The sequence below is a fragment of the Passer montanus genome, unplaced genomic scaffold, assembly GCF_014805655.1.
Source record: "Passer montanus isolate IOZ18808 unplaced genomic scaffold, ASM1480565v1 scaffold22, whole genome shotgun sequence".
Taxonomy (NCBI): Eukaryota; Metazoa; Chordata; class Aves; order Passeriformes; family Passeridae; genus Passer; species Passer montanus.
The window spans coordinates 374,113-391,823 of record NW_024366815.1 but is presented as its reverse complement, the minus strand read 5'-3'; the positions used below and the strand labels follow the sequence as shown (position 1 = coordinate 391,823).

Genomic DNA, 17,711 nt, shown 5'->3' with positions numbered 1-17,711 from the left:
GTACAGGAGCAGTTGTCCATGTCTCATCCCAAATCCATCAAAACCAAGAAGAGCCTTGCAACTGTTTCAAAGACAAATGTCAGCAAGGCTTGATCAAGTGTATGTCCGAGTGATTTTATGGAACTATTCTTCCAAGAAGTCCAATTGTATCACATCCTCAGAGCTGAGCAGGTCCTCACCCACCATCCTGAGCCTTGGTCGGAGCCTGTTCCCAATCTGACACATGTTCCTGTCAAAGCTGCCAGGGATTGCAGCAGAACCAGGATCAGGCCCTTTAATATCAGCACACCAGTAAGCAAATGTAGACAGAGTGACTAGCTTGTCTCTGGAGGTTAATTGGGATTTATGTCCTGTTTGGAGATGCAGCTTTAGAGATCTGACTTCCTGGCACAGTTTGTGTGATGTGCTTTTCTGTGCATGCGTGCGTAAAAGGCGCTTTCCTTTTGCTGTTTACCTAAAGGAGTTTATTAGACATTGCTTATGCAGCATTTTTGTGATCTTGTTGATGAAAGATGCTATATAAACAGGGCTGCATTGGACTGGATTCAGTAAGTCTGCGAGCTTGCCAGCAATTTGTTGCTGCTTGACTCCAGCGACCGAGCACCAGCACAGCAGCCAGCCCATGAGTGCAGCTCCTCGCAGCACCGCTCTGGCTCTGCCTTCCCTCATGAAATGGAATTTATTACTCTCTATCTCACATGGATACTTGGTAGGAAATTGGAGCTACGAAATGAAGAGTCATGGAAGTTTAAAAAATCCAAGAGACAGGACAGATGTGCTGTGATTAGTCCTGTACTCTGGCTCACCTTGGGTTAGATAAATAATTGAATGTGTGCCATCAGCAAAGCATACTACTTGCAGACTTGGAAGGAAATTTGGCTTGCAGTCCTCTAATTGGAAGACAGAGATGGTGGAAAAAAATACTTTTGCTCAATTCTCGTGCTTTAAATCTCAAAGCAGTGAGTTATTTTAAAACTCAGGCTTAATCTTGGATCATCTAAATTGATATTTAGTAGGCTACTTGTTTGTAGAAATGACTATATATTTATGATGATGCATTATACTTTGCCAGTTCATTAGACCTTTTATTAAATGCAAACAGTGCTATCATTGTATCAAATTCCTTTTTTCTTCCCCTCAGATTTCATACCTGTCAAACATTGACTTGATTCTGCAGAATCCATACCAACTTCACCTGTAAAACTAAACAAATTCATTTTCTTGGTACAATGCCAGAAAATAAAAGAAATTTGTTAGAAAAGAGAACAAGACAAAGCTGACAGCTGAGTCTAAGCAGATGAAAACAGTCAAAAACCTTTTATTTAATCATTCTGCTATTTTTGACATGTTGTCTAGTGATAAACCACATGAGCATTCCCTTGTGTTATGAAAAAACAGCTATGAAACAAAAATCCAGGAAAGAACGGAAGAAAGTACAGTCTAGCACTGAAGGGATCTCATATGTGATTTCAAGGATGATGTTTACATGCATGTAAAATATCCAACAAATGCCTTTTCCAGTGGTGGCCAAGGTCATTACCTTTTCAAAGTTGTGCAACATTTTCCTGCTGAGAGTTTCCTTCTTTGCTTAGGGGACAATCAACATCAATAGCAGGCAGAATTTTATTTAGTAATTTTTGGACACTGGTATGCTAAGTGAGACACAGGCCCTGGTGGTTACCAGTGCTGCCAGTTGGTCTGCTCTGCAGAAAAAGATGCTGATTAACTTGTGCTTGGTCAATACTTTTGCAGCCCTGTGGCTCTGGTTGGGCCAGGAACCGACCAGGGAAAATGTTGGTTCTGGCCTTGTTGCACAGAGTCATTGCTTCCCCAAAAGCATGAGTCTCTGTGGCTCATGTGGAAATCCCAACAACATCTTTATGTTTCACAGCAACAGCATCTTTAAGTTACACATTGAAAGGGAGGATCACAGGAAACGTTTCCAAAGGTCTTGTTCTTCTGCCTAAAGAGAGATAGAAAGCTGAGATTTAGTTGCCAGTTCTTTCTGCAATGAGCAGAAGCTCATGAGAATTTTTTTTTCTGTTGTGGCTGCCTGCAGGGTTTTCACATCAACCCCTTTCTCTGCATCCTGAATCCCTAAGAAAGTCCAAAAAAGATGGTCTCCTGGGAGTGCTGATCTGCTGATGCAGAGGGATGTGTTGGGGGAACGATCTCCCTGCCTTGATGTTGTTTGAAACCACTACTGAACACCTCAGCACACCTCATTTACTTAAGCAAAACCACAAACCCCACTGGGAGAGGTGTCCTGCACTGTGCCCATGGAGAACAGAGGCACAGGGTGTCCTACAAAAATAACACACCTTTTTGTTGGTGGCTAAATTTGCCAGACCTATGAGGTTTTGGGTTTTGTGCATCTTTCAGTTTCATGCAGGTCAGTACCTCCAAGCCCCACTGATACCCATGTGGGGTAGAGGGCTTCTTCCACACCTCAAAGTATTTTTATTCTCTTTTATAGAGGAATGAGCTTCAAGCATTCACAAATATTGTGCTCTGCAGGGGCTGTAAACCATCATATTGGTTTGGAAGGTGTCTTCTGAGAAGAAAGAGCTACAGTTTCTGCTCTGCCACCATAAAAATCCCTTTAGCCATTAAAAGATGACATGAAACAGCACTTGGAGGAGGAGAGGGGTCAGTTAACAGTAAGGAGCAGCCAAGGAGTGTGTCTGAAAGCTTTCAAGAGCATCAGTCAGGGTCTCCCAGGGTAAGAACTGGCACAGTTCCTTGGAGTCAAGAGAGGTATGTGGCTTTTTCCAGGGGAGGATCTGGTCCCTGGCTTGCATTCACACAAGAGAAGTCCAGAAACTGTGAATCTTATCAAAACCTTCCCATTAGCAATGACTGGAATGTGATTTCATTTCTGGTATCTGTCTTAATAGCCAGAGTTAAGCAAAAGAGCAGATAGCAGGGTCCTTTTTTTTTCCTGCTAAGAGAAAGAAAACCATTATATGTGGGCAAAATTATTTCACTTTAATAGCTAACAAAAAAAACAAGACTTAGTTTCAGGCAATGCTTTTACCACTGAAATTTTTGCTTTTACAGAAATCAGCTAGTAAATGGCAGTGAGTTGCTCTCAGAGGTCTGAGTTCCCCAGGGTTGTTCAGGCAAATTCCACTCTGGTCAGTCAGTTAAGAGAAATAAAGAAACACACAGGTACCCACAGCAGTCATAGGTGCTGCAGTATTGGAAGACTTCACTGTATTTGGGTTATTCCCCCTCAGCTGGGACGATGACAGGAAGGGCTTGGGCTGGCCTTGGACTTTGCATCACACCCAGTGTGAACATAAATTATCTCTTTACAAAACTGTGAAAAAGGACTAAGTCTGGAAATCATGGCAAAGTGTATGCTGAGCAAGTGTCTGCAGGGAGGCCATCCCCTCTTACTCAAGATTTCGGTATGTGTCCCACAGAAAGGCAAACAAAAATAAAGTGCATTGCTTCAGTTTTACACCATGTTGACATAAATCTTCTCTCCATGTGAATTACGGCGAAACTGTGCACAGCTACTGAGCTGCTGCACTTGTGCTGCAGATGGGCTTTGTCTGTGCGTGCTTTGGCAGACAAACCTGTTGCTCATTTGGATTTCATATAGAAGAAAAGTGAGTTTTCTGGTTGGTTGGGGTTTTTTTTAGGCTTGTTTTTAGTGTACCTTGCTGGCTTGTATTTATAGATGTCTAATCTTTTTTTGTACATTCATTTCTGTATTTTGTATTTGCATTTTTGCCGCACCATTTATTTCTCAAAGCCAGGCGATCAAAAAAGAAACACTGGGCAGGAACAATAAGGAGAGGGCTCTAAAAAAGACTCTTTGTGCAATTAAAAACACCGTCCCAGGCTTAACTAGCAGGTCTTCAGAACACAGCACAAGTTCTTCTAATTTCAAGTTACAATTTAGGCTGAAGAAGTCTGTTATTGAAAAAAGTTCTCTCCTTTCCCAATAGAAAATAGTTTTTTATTAGGGACATTTCTTGAGTGTATTATGGTTGCTTTCTACTTGCACTAACTTGAAAAAACAGTGCTGATCTATTTAAATCTGTATGAAATTCTAAACATCTCTTTTGCCCCCTAAATTGCAACTGATCTGATATTCTTAGGTCAGAAAGAGTGTTTTGGAGAGGAAGGATTTGACCTGCCTGACCACCTATGGAGCTGCTGTATCTTCCAGTGGCATGACCTCAGGCCTCAGCTGAGCTCTAGAAACAGTTTGTGTGTGCTCTCCTAGCCCCAGTGAATGGGAGGTAAAGTTCCTCTTCTTGAACTACCTCTGTCTAGGAGGAGTCAGCCTGGAGACTGACTGCCTGGCAGTATTTTAGGGATAAAGCAAGGGCAATATTTTATCCTAAGAACTCACTTTCAGACTCAGCATAGAGATTTCTGTGTCTGCTTTGCTCCTAGGAGGATAATATTTCTTAGAGCAGACTCTTCTCTTTCTACTTTTGACATCTTTAGCAAGAGCTTCCTTAACATATTATGTTTAGTCTGAAACCAGTATAAAACTTGTATATTTCATCTTCTCCTTGCATTTCCCCTTTGTGTTCCCTTTTTTCAATCACTAAATGATGATCATGTATCTTTTTCAGCATGACTCATGGCAGAGATTTAGAGCTGCCCTTCCAAAACCTCAATAAATGCATGGAGCAGCTGTTGTTATAACCCAGCTCACTGCCATGTTACTGCAAACAGATGCAGGTTAATTATAATTTAAAATGTTTATCCTGTTATTGTTTGCATTTCTGAAGATTTTCAGCAGCTGTAGGACCCTGAGTGACTCCCTCCCCTCTCTCACAGAGTATTTATTTTCTGGGTTCAGCGTGCCCTGGTCGGTGTCTCCGGCGTCGCTGCGGTGTCCCGTGCAGAGCAGGAGGTGGGCTGGGGTGACGGCAGCCCTGCGCCAGGTGGAAGCAATTATGGGAAAAAAAACATGGTCCTTGCTGGATGACTTACTGCTGATAGCTGCCAGATAAGCTAACTTAATAAAGCAGTGGCTTAATTAAGCCGCATTCCTCCCATCTTGCCTCTTGTGCAGCCTGTCTGAGGCGATGCTATCAAGCAGCTACTGCTTTGCAGGATGGGGCAGGGGTGCTGTGCTGGTGCACCCCTGTGTGCTGGGCACTCTGGGTGATGGGACACAGGGGAGCTCCTGGAAAACTCCGCTCCTCACTCAGTTTGAAAGGTAATAGGCCACAAATTCCGGGAAAAAAAGACAGATCTGCCACTTGCCTAGTCATGGATATATTTATTCATATCAAATTTTTACCCTAAATCTCATCTTCTGGCATTTAGTCTTCTAGAAGCATCTCAGACTCCAGAGTGGAGGGTAGGTACACAATATCTCCCTGTTTCTCCAGCAGGTACACACCAGAAAAAATAAGGGGTGACTTGGTTTTGGGGGTATCCCTATCACTACAAATTTTCTTACAACCACAAAAGCTGAATGTTGCTTTAATCAAAATCATGTTGTCCCAAACCCTCTGTGAGTTTGGGCTTATTCTTATTCCTGAGTAAAGATTCCATGAAAATCAAAAGTTACTGCATTTTTAATTGCTGAAATACTCCATTTAAACAACAGGTAAAAGTCTGCCAGAAGCTTCATCCTTTGTAATGCAGATTTCAGGTTAACAAATCAACCAAATTTCCCCAGAGCTCCAGGTTTTAGTGGTGGAGCTTCAAACACACAGCTGTGTGTTTGTGTTTCATGCATGGCCACATGTACAGCTGCATAGCAACCACCTTGCTGAAAGTTATCCAGTAGCTAAAATTATCAGTAGGAACCCCTTCTTACCTCTCATTATGTACAACGAGATTGCTGCTGTGCAACGTTGATTAGACATGTCAGCCTGGACCTGGATGTCTGAAAATGAGTGTTGCTATTAAAATGCCTTTGCTAATGCTCATGTGTCCATCATTTTGACAGATTTCACTATAAGAATGTGGAAAGCTAAAGCATGCAGGAATCCCAGGGTTGCAATGTAATGTTCAGAGAAACAGGTATTGTATTGTATTTCCTTTGCATTAACCCTAAAGTAGCAGTTTCCCTGCCAAAATCATGCTGATAAGAGTGCTGCTGAGTACAGGCTGCACTAATGCAGAGATCTGTAACTTTCAACTGGGAAGAGATTTTCATGTGGAATGTGGTCTGAAGGCATGGCATCCCTCTTCTAAACACTTCTTTAAGTATAATTTAAAACTTCCACAGTGCAGAAAAATCTTCACACATTTTTTTTTAGAGAAAATATTTCAAAATCCCCTTATCAGTAAGGCTTGGGAAAATGTGAACAAAAATTTGAGAGGGACACTGAAAACTGAAACCATCTCATCCCACTGTGGATGCTGTGGGTGCAAGAAGTTTCTGAAGGGAGGGATTTCAGCAAGCACTTGGAGATCAGCCAGGGAAACATGATTTTATGGTTGTTTCAAGTGAAATCTAAAGGACAAGGCTGTGCTGACTTTGGTGCAATATCAGAGTGCCAGGGCAGAATTTAATGGCTGTAACTTAGCATGTGATGGGTTCTCAGTGTATGGCTTTGAAAGAAGGGTTTAATCAGGGCAAGTTGTTTGGCTTTTGGGAGAACCCAGCCAGGCAGATAAAACCTCATTTTAGCCACAAGAAAGCAAATGAATCCAGCCAAAAGCCATGACCAGACAAGCTGGGAGGAGAGAGGCAGCTCCTGCAAGGTTCCCAGCAGGTAACCCTTATCCAGCAGCAGGCTATCACACCATCTGCTGGCACAGGCTTTATTGGTCCTAAACCTGAAAATAAAGTGGGAATTCCATGGAGAAGGGTCCAAGTTATGGAAGTCGCTGCTCCCTGTGGCAGCCCCACAGGTCAGCATCTCATGGCAGGCATGTCCTCCTCTCTTTGCTCATCTCCCAGCCCTCTCAAGCTGGGCTGTATCTTCCTCTGAAGAGCAGCTACAGGGAAGCCTCTTTTCTTTTGCAGATGGAAGGAGATCACTGTGCACTTGGAAAGCCATCAGCAGGGCCTGCAGCATATGAGCAGCCTCCCCAATGCACCTTTGAACTCGTTCCTTCTGCATTTGTTTGTCTTGCAGATAAAACTTCACAGCAGTGTTTGGAGAGAAGTCTAATGAGGCACCACTGTTTGCATAACAAAGCAAGGCTTCCTCTTCAGATGTTCAATGCTCATTAAGCATAATTTATATTCCAGCTAATCTTAAGGAAGAGGGTAAAAAATGGAGCCAAAGTTTGTTCTTACATTGTTTGGAGAAATGCATTGTTTGTTTTAAGCCATCAGTTGCAACTGATAGTTAATTTAAATTCAACATAATGATGATTTGTGATGGCTACGTGTTGTCCACGGGAGTGTAGTGTCATTGACTGACATGGCTTTAGCATTCTTCTGCATTAGTTAGTGAATCAAACAAAAAGACAAAATGGATGGTTTCCCAGTTTGGGAGATATTTCAGCACGTCCACAAAGCATGAAAAAACTGTATTTGTAAAATACGCAGGGATTTTTTTTTCCCCTCAGATTCATGTATACTTGATGTAATAATTGAACAGCAGGGTTTTTTTTCTTTTTCAGCAGTCCTGGTAGTTACCAATGTGGGACCCTTTGAAAATCACTAGGTCCCTGCAGTGAGAGTCTCTCAGGATGATAAGGGACACAGCCGTTTGTAAAGGCTCCTGAGGGCTGCTGGGGGCCTTGGTGACTTAATGTGGTTTGTTGCCTGGAGAGAAAACCAGCAGGTTTAGCTGGATGCCTAAATGTCATTACAGGCTAGTGTGTCAGAAACAGTACTTTCTCAGCATTCAGACTTTGTTCATATCACAGGCACATAAAAAATGTCTGATCCTATTGACTCTACACTGCAGTTTTGTCCCTGAGTCTATATAAGGTACTTGCCCTTGCTTCAGTTGAAATACTCAATATATTGAGTTTACCTCCTCCAGGTTTATTAGAAGATGAGAAATGGCTGATAACATTTATCCTCTGTGTACTCCTCACTGAGACTTACCCGTTTCTGCAGGTTGATATTGTAGTGACAGATACCTGAAAACAGCCTTGACTGTACCATGAAAATGATGACCTGAGTTGTGTATTTATGCACCACTGAGCTGTCCAGACATCATCCAGACAGCACAAGAGAGCCAGATTTTTGGAAATTACTTGGGATGTTGGGTGGGTCAGTGTTGGGCTACTCTTTTCCAGGCTCCTGAGGTGACTGGACATACTGCCATGTGAAATTCCTCCTGGGCCAGGTGGTGCATTTCCCTGTTGTGTTCTGTAATGCTGAACCCCAGCTGCTCAGGATCCTTGTCTTGTTTGGTTCATCACATCCATAATCTACTTATGGCTGTTTCTAAAGGCAGCACCAATCTATAGAGAATACATTTATTTATTCATTTATTTATTTTATTGTTTTTCAGGAAAAAATGCTGTAAGGGTTATAAGTTTGTTCTTGGACAATGCATCCCTGAAGGTATGTGATTTCACTGTTCTTACACGTCATGTCCCCATGCCTTTGTCTTTCCTCATCTGCCATCTTCTCCACATTGTCTGTTTGGAAGAGCACCTTGACAGAAACACAGGCTTTGCCACACCTCATGTATTAGTGTGGGGAGGAGCTGTTTCCCAGAAATTGTTCGGAAAATGAAAGATCAACAACTTCCAGAAGTGCTGCTTAGCATGCCAAGCCTTGATCCTCCCCTAAGTACACATGGCTGCACAGATCTTGTGCCATGACCTGCTGCTCTGCAGACAGAGGAACGTGTTCTGCCCTTGGCTGGGTAGTTGGGAGCACTCTGTGCACCTTTCATGGATGATGGCTTTCCCCGTTTATCCCTCAGATCTGGTACAGCTGACTTGACTTGTCAGTGCACAGGGAGATGGTGAGTAGGTGAGTTAGTCCTGCTGTAACTTCCCATGGGTGCAGCTTCCTTGTCACCAGAGGCCAACAAAGACACAGATTCAATCAGAATAGTTCAGTAAAAATGGATCTGATTTGGATGAAACTGCCTCTGAATTTGTTGGACTGCAGGAGCTGCCAGGCAGGAGCAAATGCCCAGAGACAACATGCCAATAAACTTTTTTTTGTATATATAACAAGTAATTTAAAAAGTTGATCTATGACAACACATTCTTCTAATTGATGATATATGGAAAGCCTTGATTTGGTCTCAGAATTTTCCTAGTTTGTGACTGTTGTTTCGGAAAAAAAGTGACAAATCAACATACTGAAGAATAAGCTGGTTTTGAGTTACAATGTCCAGCCAAAAGGGATTATAATCCAAACTCTAATCCTTGTGGGTTTATTGTTGTTGTTGTTTTTAATTTCTGTCTTCTTTGCCACTGGCTAGAAACACTAAAACAATTGGTGTATTGATGGGGGTGGAGAGAGGGAGGAAAACAGAGGGAAACAGCTGAGGATGACCCTGTGCCTGGAGGAGCTGGGTAGGGTTTGGGTGAAATTGGTACTCCACATAGTTCCTCGTCCCATGGTTTTGCTGTGAGTTTTGTCTCAGCATGTGTGATACGGGTGACAGCTCCAGTGTAAGAGAGACACTTGGAAGAGGCAATTGTGTGTATTGGAGGCAGAATTCCTGAATCTTTCAGGGTGGAAAGAAGCCAGGACTCTACATTCTGGCCTCCAGCTTTCCTATAGATTTAAGAATTTTATGTACTGGCTATTCTCTGAATATAATGGATACAGCAAGAGAATTAATAGAAGCAAAAATAAAATGAGAGCCATGGCAATTTATTACTTTGGCTTCTAATTCTCATCTCTTGAGATGTTAGGTGATTATGAAAGCAGCTTTTATTATGTGCCCACTGACTTTGTCTAATCCTGTCTTTTAACTGCATTTCAGTAACCTGAGATTTTCTGCCCCTAATTCAATTCTCTGCTTCTCTCCCTTTGTTTCTCCATTCCCCCTTTTCAACTTTATCTGTATTTTGCCTGGAACTTCAGAGGCCGCAGCAGTGGCTATAACATCCAAGACAATCTCAGCCCTTGGTGTAGCGACAAGAAACATGATTCACTGAAGTATTCATTTCACTTACTCTATTACAAGACATCACTTGGCTCTTCACACATTGTTTTGGCATAATCTTGACAGAGTAGCTGTATGAAATCCATATCTCCAAACAGACACATAAATGCATTACAGATGTGAGTTTATTAGAACACATCTGCACCTTTTAATCCAGTACTGGCACATTGAAACTGTGAGAAGTAGTTCCAGCCCTGTCTTCTCTATGATTTAGCAGTGGCTGCAGGGAGGAGGATTGACAGAGGTATAGATCCTCCCTTTTCCACTCTTTTAAGCTGCCTGGGGAACACACCAATCTCCTTCTGGGACAGCTGTTCCTTAAACAGATTCTTTCCCAAAGGCTTGTGGCTTTGTCCGCATCCATTATTGGTTCTTGTCCTGTTATTTTTCATCTGTCCTTGGAAAGAAACAGAGATCAGTGTAGTGGAGTATGAGTCTATGCCTCCAGTTTCTGCCTTTTGTCTGTTTTGTACTCACCTCCCCACTGTGGCTTTCAGCTGCAGGGTCAGGGATCCTCAGTAAACATTCAGTGGAGTTACTTCCATGTGCCTGATTCTCTCTGCAGCATCTGTTCCTGCTCCACCTGTTCAGCAACGTGGATAAAAAAAAACAGTTCCTCACCTTTTTCTCCTGTGTGTTCTCCTTTTCTTTGCTTTGGAGACTCACTGCTCCAGCCAAGTCCAGTCTTGGGTCCTGTCTCATGGTGTCACAGAGTGAAGAAGGGACAGATGCAGTATGGAGCAGTTTATTTCGGAGACCACCCTTCCTATTGCTGGTTTGTTTCCTGAGTTGGCTGTGGAAGAATTGAGAGTAAAATACTCTATTACGGGCCAGCTATAGTCAGATCTGCTCTTTCCTTAGTAATGTTGTTTCAAAAATTTCCTTGGTACAACTTTCCATGCTGTATTGTCATTTCTGAGTTACTTGAAACTTATACAGAGACATTTGTTATTCTGCTTTGGCTTTTGCATTTTCCTGAAGTCTGGAACAGCCTGATCCTCATTGTATGTTTTTGATTCATCCTTAAACCACAGTTCTTAGGCTGGCACACAAGGGGTTTGAACTCAGGGAGGAATGTTCATCTCCAGTTCTGCAGAGCACACACAGGTGGTGCAGCAGTTTTTTCCTAGTTTCATCTCAGCTGTGAGAGCTGTTTCTAGGGAAGTTATGTTACCTGGGACCAAAGCCCTGGGGATACAGCTTTGTACCTGGGACCTGCCTACAACAGTTGTGTGGTTTGGGTTGACTGTGTGGGACCAGCAGCAGAGCTATTTTTCCTTCCTGGACCGTTCTGCAGCTTTGTGTGAAAGTAAATGAGGCAATGGACATGATGGAGCTGTGCTGAGGTGGACACGTTCAAAGACTGGTTACATTAAACTTGGCGACAGAGGGATGAAAAGAACGGGCATTGTTTAGTCTAGAAAAAAGGAGGCTGAGGGGAGACATGATAAGAGTTTTTAGGTATGTGAAAACTTGCTGCAAGGGGAAAGGTAAACTGCTCTTTATGGCCAAGGAGAAGAGGACAAAAATAATGCCTAAATGTCTGTAAGGGGCGTTTGGATTAGATATGAGTAAAAAGCTTCCTGTCTGCAAGGATATTTCATCTTGGGACTAGACTACTAGGTGAGCCATATCCATCCCTTAAGGAAAAGGAAAACTAGGAAATGCTTATGCATAGCTGCTTGTGATGGGAGGTGGCCCCTTCCAGCATTGTGTTTTCTGATTTTGTTAGGGCACAACTATTATGGAGCTTGTTTTACCTCTGCTCTGAATAGCTGAACATGGCACAGGCCAAGTCCCACACCTGAGTGAGTACACTGGGTAAGGAGCAGCACATTCCACCCCAGGCTGGACATACCATCCTATTCTCTGATTTTGTTTCAGTGGAAAACAAAAATTGTAACCATGCCCAGGAAAAATACCAGCAATGCTTTAAAGCTGGGACTATTTAGTAGTGCCAAATGTAACAGGAGTTTACAACCCAGCATCACCTAAAGAGTCCAAACTACCCCTAGCCTGAACAGTTTGAAAGCAAGAGTTATGTTTTTCTTTCATGGCTCTGCACTGTTGGACACTGGTTACTGCAGGGGGTCCTAGCATTGCCAGTCACCACCACAGCACTGTGGGCAGACTTCAAGTTGTGAAGAAAGAAGGAAAGAAAGGATGCTTTTTATTCAGGAGGTGACAAACAGAATGCTTGGCACTGTTAGAGTAGTATGTCTATTACAATAGTACATTTTTTTCTAAGGGGTTCTGGTGAGAGATACAGCATCTTGTTAAGTCTCATTTTGTGCTTTTCTGTATTTTGGCATGCTGTCACTTTTAACCCCAGTGCTAGGGATGTGCTCTATATACTTCATACAGAAAATGTGTTTTCATTTGCTTTACCATCTCTTAGCTAATTTTAATTGTCTGGAACAATCATCATACCCAGAGGTATCTGCTAGTCATTAGGGTGAGACAATAATGAGTTTTAATTATGCATATGGAAACACAGTGCTTTGATGGAAACTTGTTTGAACCACTTAGATTTTGTTTGGACAGGTTTGGTCTGGAGCATGGATGAGGTATTTATTTCTGCTATGGCCCCCAGTGCCCACTCACTGGATTGTCACAGCCGCCTGGATGCTCTCTGAAATGGTCACAGAAACTGCCACTTGCTTTGGTGTAAAACCTGACCTTGGGCAGGCTGTGCCTGAGCTGGTTTTGAGACCAGATGCCACTCAAGACCTGGTGTCTCCTGGCAGATGTTCCCCATGGTGCTACAAAACCCTCACACCCACAGCTGGGAGCTGTCCTTTGCCCCCAGCCCTGCCACCAGCACCATGCCAGGGGCCACATCCAGCCCCTGAGAGGACAGGGATGTGGGTCAAACCCCACTGTCCTCTGGTGTGCATCCCTGAGGCTTCAGTTCTGCTGCTGCACAGCAGTGAAATTAGAAACAGATTTTCCCTCCTTCAGGTTTCAAACAGGGATTTCAGTCTTTTGGGATTTCAATGACATCCCTGATCTGCACACTGCAGCTATTAAGAGAGATGATGGGTTTGTAGCAATGCACTATTTGCTGGAAGTGTTATATCTGCCTTCAAAGAATTACCATGTGATGTAATTAACTTTTCCTTGTGATATACTTTCTGCCTGGCTTTGGCAGTTACCTTCGTGGTTTTTTCACAGTATTCTGCATAGGAAATGTTGCTATTAGACTTAAAAATCTGTTGAAGAAAACTAAAAGAATGTTTTAGGTAATTTGATATTTCTGTGAAAAGAACTCCTAAAATCTGCCAAATGCAAAAGTGACCCTTGCTTAAAATACATCTTTAAGAAATAGTCTAACTACTGTAAAGCTGTGAATAGCAATTACAATTTTAATATATTCCTTTGCGCATGTCTCATTAATGTTTTATATCTAGGTTCCTTCAGTCCTTAAAAACAATATAACTCAACTTTATATTAATTAGCAGAGAGGTGAAATGTTTGCAATCTAAGTATCATCCATCTACTGACTTTGGTATTTTTCCTAACCATGTTTTTCTCTCCCTTAGACTACGATGTCTGTGCCGAAGCCCCCTGTGAACAGCAGTGCACAGACAATTTTGGGAGAGTCTTGTGCACCTGCTATCCTGGATACCGCTATGATCGGGAGAGGCACAGGAACAGAGAGAAGCCTTACTGCCTGGGTGGGTAGATGAGCAGGTTGAGCTCCTCCCTGGTTAATGACTTATCCTGCTCCCTTCAGTCTTTCCGGAGGCACTCTGAATCTGAAACCTTTCTTATTCTCAATATTATTAGAGAGGAAATGTGGGGGTTAACTATGTTAAGAATTCAGAGATCTAGATGCCCTTGAAATTATTAGGAGGTATTACCTACAACAAGACTTACACACCCAAAGACTTTGAAGTGTTGGGCTATTGTAATTTTTCCTTTAATTCTTCCTGCTGATTGTGAGCCATATATACTGAACATTGAAGCATTATCACTAGGCCTAATTACTAAAACTAATCCTTGGGGTTTGATTCAGCTGGCCAATATATAATTCAATATATTAATCAGATGGCCAGTATATAATCATTTCCATGTGGTCCTGCTGTGGCTAGTCCTGCCTTGCCCTGCATGGTTTGCCATGCCAGGGAGCCACAGGATTGAGCTTTGCTTGTGAGCTTTTCAATGCAAGGAGACTTTCAAACAACGTTCACTGATAAAATGCCAGGTGTGTTAATAATAATAATAGTGCAGCTTGCCCAGAGTTCCAGACCAAAGGCTCCATCTTCAATTGCAATTGTGGTTCTCCAATTACTTGTTTGTTTAACCACAAAATCTCTTTTTACCTCTAAAGGAAGCCTTTTATTGTGCTGGAGGTCTGAAACCTCCAGCTACAGGACATTTTTAATTTCTGCTTCTCTCCAGATATCGACGAGTGTGCCACAAGCAACGGGACTCTGTGCTCTCAGATCTGTGTCAACACCGTGGGCAGCTACAGGTGCGAGTGCCACGAAGGCTATGTCCGGGAGGAGGATGGCAGGACGTGCACCAAAGGAGATAAAGGCAGGTGCCAGTGCACACTAAATGTCAAATGGGTGCCTAAAGGGTTGGTCTGTCATGAAGAGGAACTGCTCCCTGTGCTGCTACACTTGGAGCTGGGGGTCACAGCTGGGATGTAGCTGATGCTCCTGGGGTATCCGGGCAGTTCACTGGGCAGCTGAGCACCTGTGGAGCAACCCTGCCAAACTCTGTTCTCCAATGCACAAGTACGCTGGAGGATGTGGAAGGCATCTTCTCCTCGGGAGGCAGAATGGCTGAATAATTAAATTTACCATTACAGCTTCAGTTAGAGCATTCCTGCTGGATCCAGTTGCTAAAAGCCATAGTTTGCTCCAATGCCAGCCTGGATTATAACTGTTTTGTGGTCCAGAGCTAAGGAGACATAGGAAAAAGTCTTACCAGATGAAGAGCCTTAAAAATTTTCACTGACTTCACCTGTTAATTAGATAATTTCAGTAACTTTAATTTATATTTGCATACCCACATCTGAGATTAGTAAATGGCCCTGGGTTGGATGGCTAGTGCCCCTCGGCCCTTAGAGGCTCAAAAAATGTGTGCTTGGGGGTCCAACACATTTTCCAAGCTTTGCTTAAATTAACTTCTAAATTTCATTGACCAAGACCAAATGCTGCTGACCTACAATTATGTCAAATTGTGTGTCCTGTGGCTGGAGGTGGGTTTTTTTAGGTTTTTTTGGTTGTTTGTTGTTTTTTGTTTTTTGGTTTTTTTAATAGAATATAATGGGAAAGGGGTAAATGTAAGGGCTTGTTCTTGCATCTCACTGTTGGTTCAAAGTATATACATGTGCTGTGCACAAATTATTTTAAAGGCTTTGACCTCATACTAGTTATCAAATTACAGCATTTAGAATACTACAGAATAGATACTGGTATGAACATTTTAAAAGAAAGTAGGAAGAGAACAGAGGTCTGGAAAAAAATCCCAACAACTTTTGATGAATGGTGACTTACCACAGGTTCATCAATTAATGCCTGAATGTGGTATCACAGTGTGAACCAAATCCCACCGGATGGCCAGAGCAATTTATAATTTTGATTTTCATCTGAAAATATGTAACTGGAGCCACTCCATTAACTTTAATTGTTCCTTGTGGTTTTAATTTTTTTTTTCCTTATCAGAGTGTGTGTGTGTGTGCATGTATGTGATAAATAACCTAGATAGTCTCCCTACAAATAGGAGAGTTTTTTAAAATATTCCTTTGGGTAGTTCAAATTTCTTTATACAGTAATATCCAAATCATTTAGGATAACCAACCATTCAAAATATTCAAGGCTATGGAAATTATTCTACTGTTTGAAAACCACCATTTTTACAGTGAATGTACAGGGCACATAAAAATGTCAGTTCCAGCAGATGATCTGGAATGAAATAACCCACCATCTCTCCAGATATCTCCCCAGCCAGCTGTGCGAAGTAAAGAAGGATGCCTTCTGGTCAGTTACCCCGCTGTACTGCAGTAAATGCTGGGAATTTTCAGAGCTCTGGTGAGAAGGAGAGCCGTGTCCGCAGCTCATTCCCAGGAGAAGGCTCCTGTAGGGAACCAGCTGTGGCGACGCTCCACCCCGCGGCCAGCCCCAGCCCTGCACCGCATCCCTGCCAGAGCAGCTGCCTAATAAACACATCACTCGCTTTTCATCGCAGCCGCAACATTCTTGTTTTATTTTAAAATTCAGTGTAAGAGGCAAAAGCACGTTAGCCCTCTCAATTTCTAACGAGGGCGCGTGTTTTCCTCGAGGTACAGCCGTGTTCTCATTGTTCCATGCCCAAGGGATGCAATTCAGACCTTTTTTTGACCCTGTAAGTGGCTGTAATGTGGTCACCTTTTTTTTGGCTCTGTAAGTGTCTTGACCGCGAGCTTTGGGTTGGTTAGTGGACACAAGAAGAGGGAGCACTTTTTCTTGCCTCCGCAGTAGCATTGGATGGAGACAATGCAGAAGTAGGCAGATGAAACCATCTCAGTGGGCTGAGCCCAGATAATACAACACAGATGATCAGCCCGAGAGCCTCCATGCAAAGACCGCCTGCAGAAGAGCTCCCGCAGAGCTCTCCCCTGCCAGCACCTCCTCCTCTTCCAGCACCAGCCAGGCATGGCCTCCGAGCCCATGCACAAAGAAAACACAGCACTCCCCCACGCAGATCTCTTAGCAATAGGTGCCACAGGGCTCACCAAGATTAAAGGATTCTCAAGTGTAAGCTAGACTTTGAGTTCTGAGAGCCTGTATGAAATGGGGCTGCTTTAGGGCTTCTTCAGAATGATTTCGGTTTCCTTGTGTAGGTCTGTGCAATGGGAACAAGTTATGTAAGTGCCTTGCTGAGTGTTGGCTCAGCTGACCCTGGTAGGTGACCTTGGTTTCTGCACCATGCGTGGGTGGCTCCATCTAATGGCCTTTTGTCTCTGCTGGCCTGTTCTAGGTGGCTTCTGGCTTTATCCTCACTTTATTCTGACTTTACTCATAGTTTGGTCCTGATACAGGGTTGGATGGGGGTAGAGCAAATGTTTGATGGATGACTCCTTCCCCAGGCAAATCATCACCTCTGTTTGGTATGAGTTAGGGGGATTCCACCTCTCTCCTGAGATGCAGCTCATGCTTGCTCATACAAGGATCTTGGACTTCTTCCTCCAACAAGTAAATCCAGCCATACAAATCCATCCAAATCTCACTGGTATGACATTTCCCAAACATTAGCTGATCCCCCCAGGATTTGTCTCCGTGGATTGTTTTATCTGTACTTGTCAGCCCCATGTGTCACATCCTTCAGGAGGATGAACTGGGTTTTATAATGAAACACAAGGCCAAACTCGCCGCTTCTTAATCTGCATATAATTCCACAGATTCTGGTGGGATTGCATTAGGTTTCCAACAGCAGAGGCTCTGGCAGTTTCTCCACATGACTGTGTGTTGCTTTCAGCAACATTTCCTAACACAATGATAGAACTCATTTGGTGAGATAGCTATTAAAAGAATTTTTTGTTGAGACCAGTGCAAAATCCAGACTTTATTGGTCTTTGAAAAAGAAAGAAAAAAAATATTTGGGTTTTTGGGTTTGTGGGGTTTTTTTTTCTTATGGCTCCATATACATCCCTCTGTAACTCCTACACAGGTCCAAAAATGGGCATGT

At 42.9% G+C, this 17,711-nt stretch overlaps 1 protein-coding gene across 1 annotated transcript in view; it reads left to right on the top strand.

Moving 5' to 3' along the window:
- Positions 1–17,711, top strand: part of CCBE1 (collagen and calcium binding EGF domains 1) — a 99,740-nt gene that overhangs the window by 66,510 nt on the left and 15,519 nt on the right. Inside the window, exons 6-8 of the mRNA XM_039710011.1 lie at positions 8,409–8,461; positions 13,574–13,708; positions 14,436–14,573. Coding sequence (XP_039565945.1) covers positions 8,409–8,461; positions 13,574–13,708; positions 14,436–14,573 — 326 coding nt within the window. The remainder of the gene's footprint in view (positions 1–8,408; positions 8,462–13,573; positions 13,709–14,435; positions 14,574–17,711) is intronic.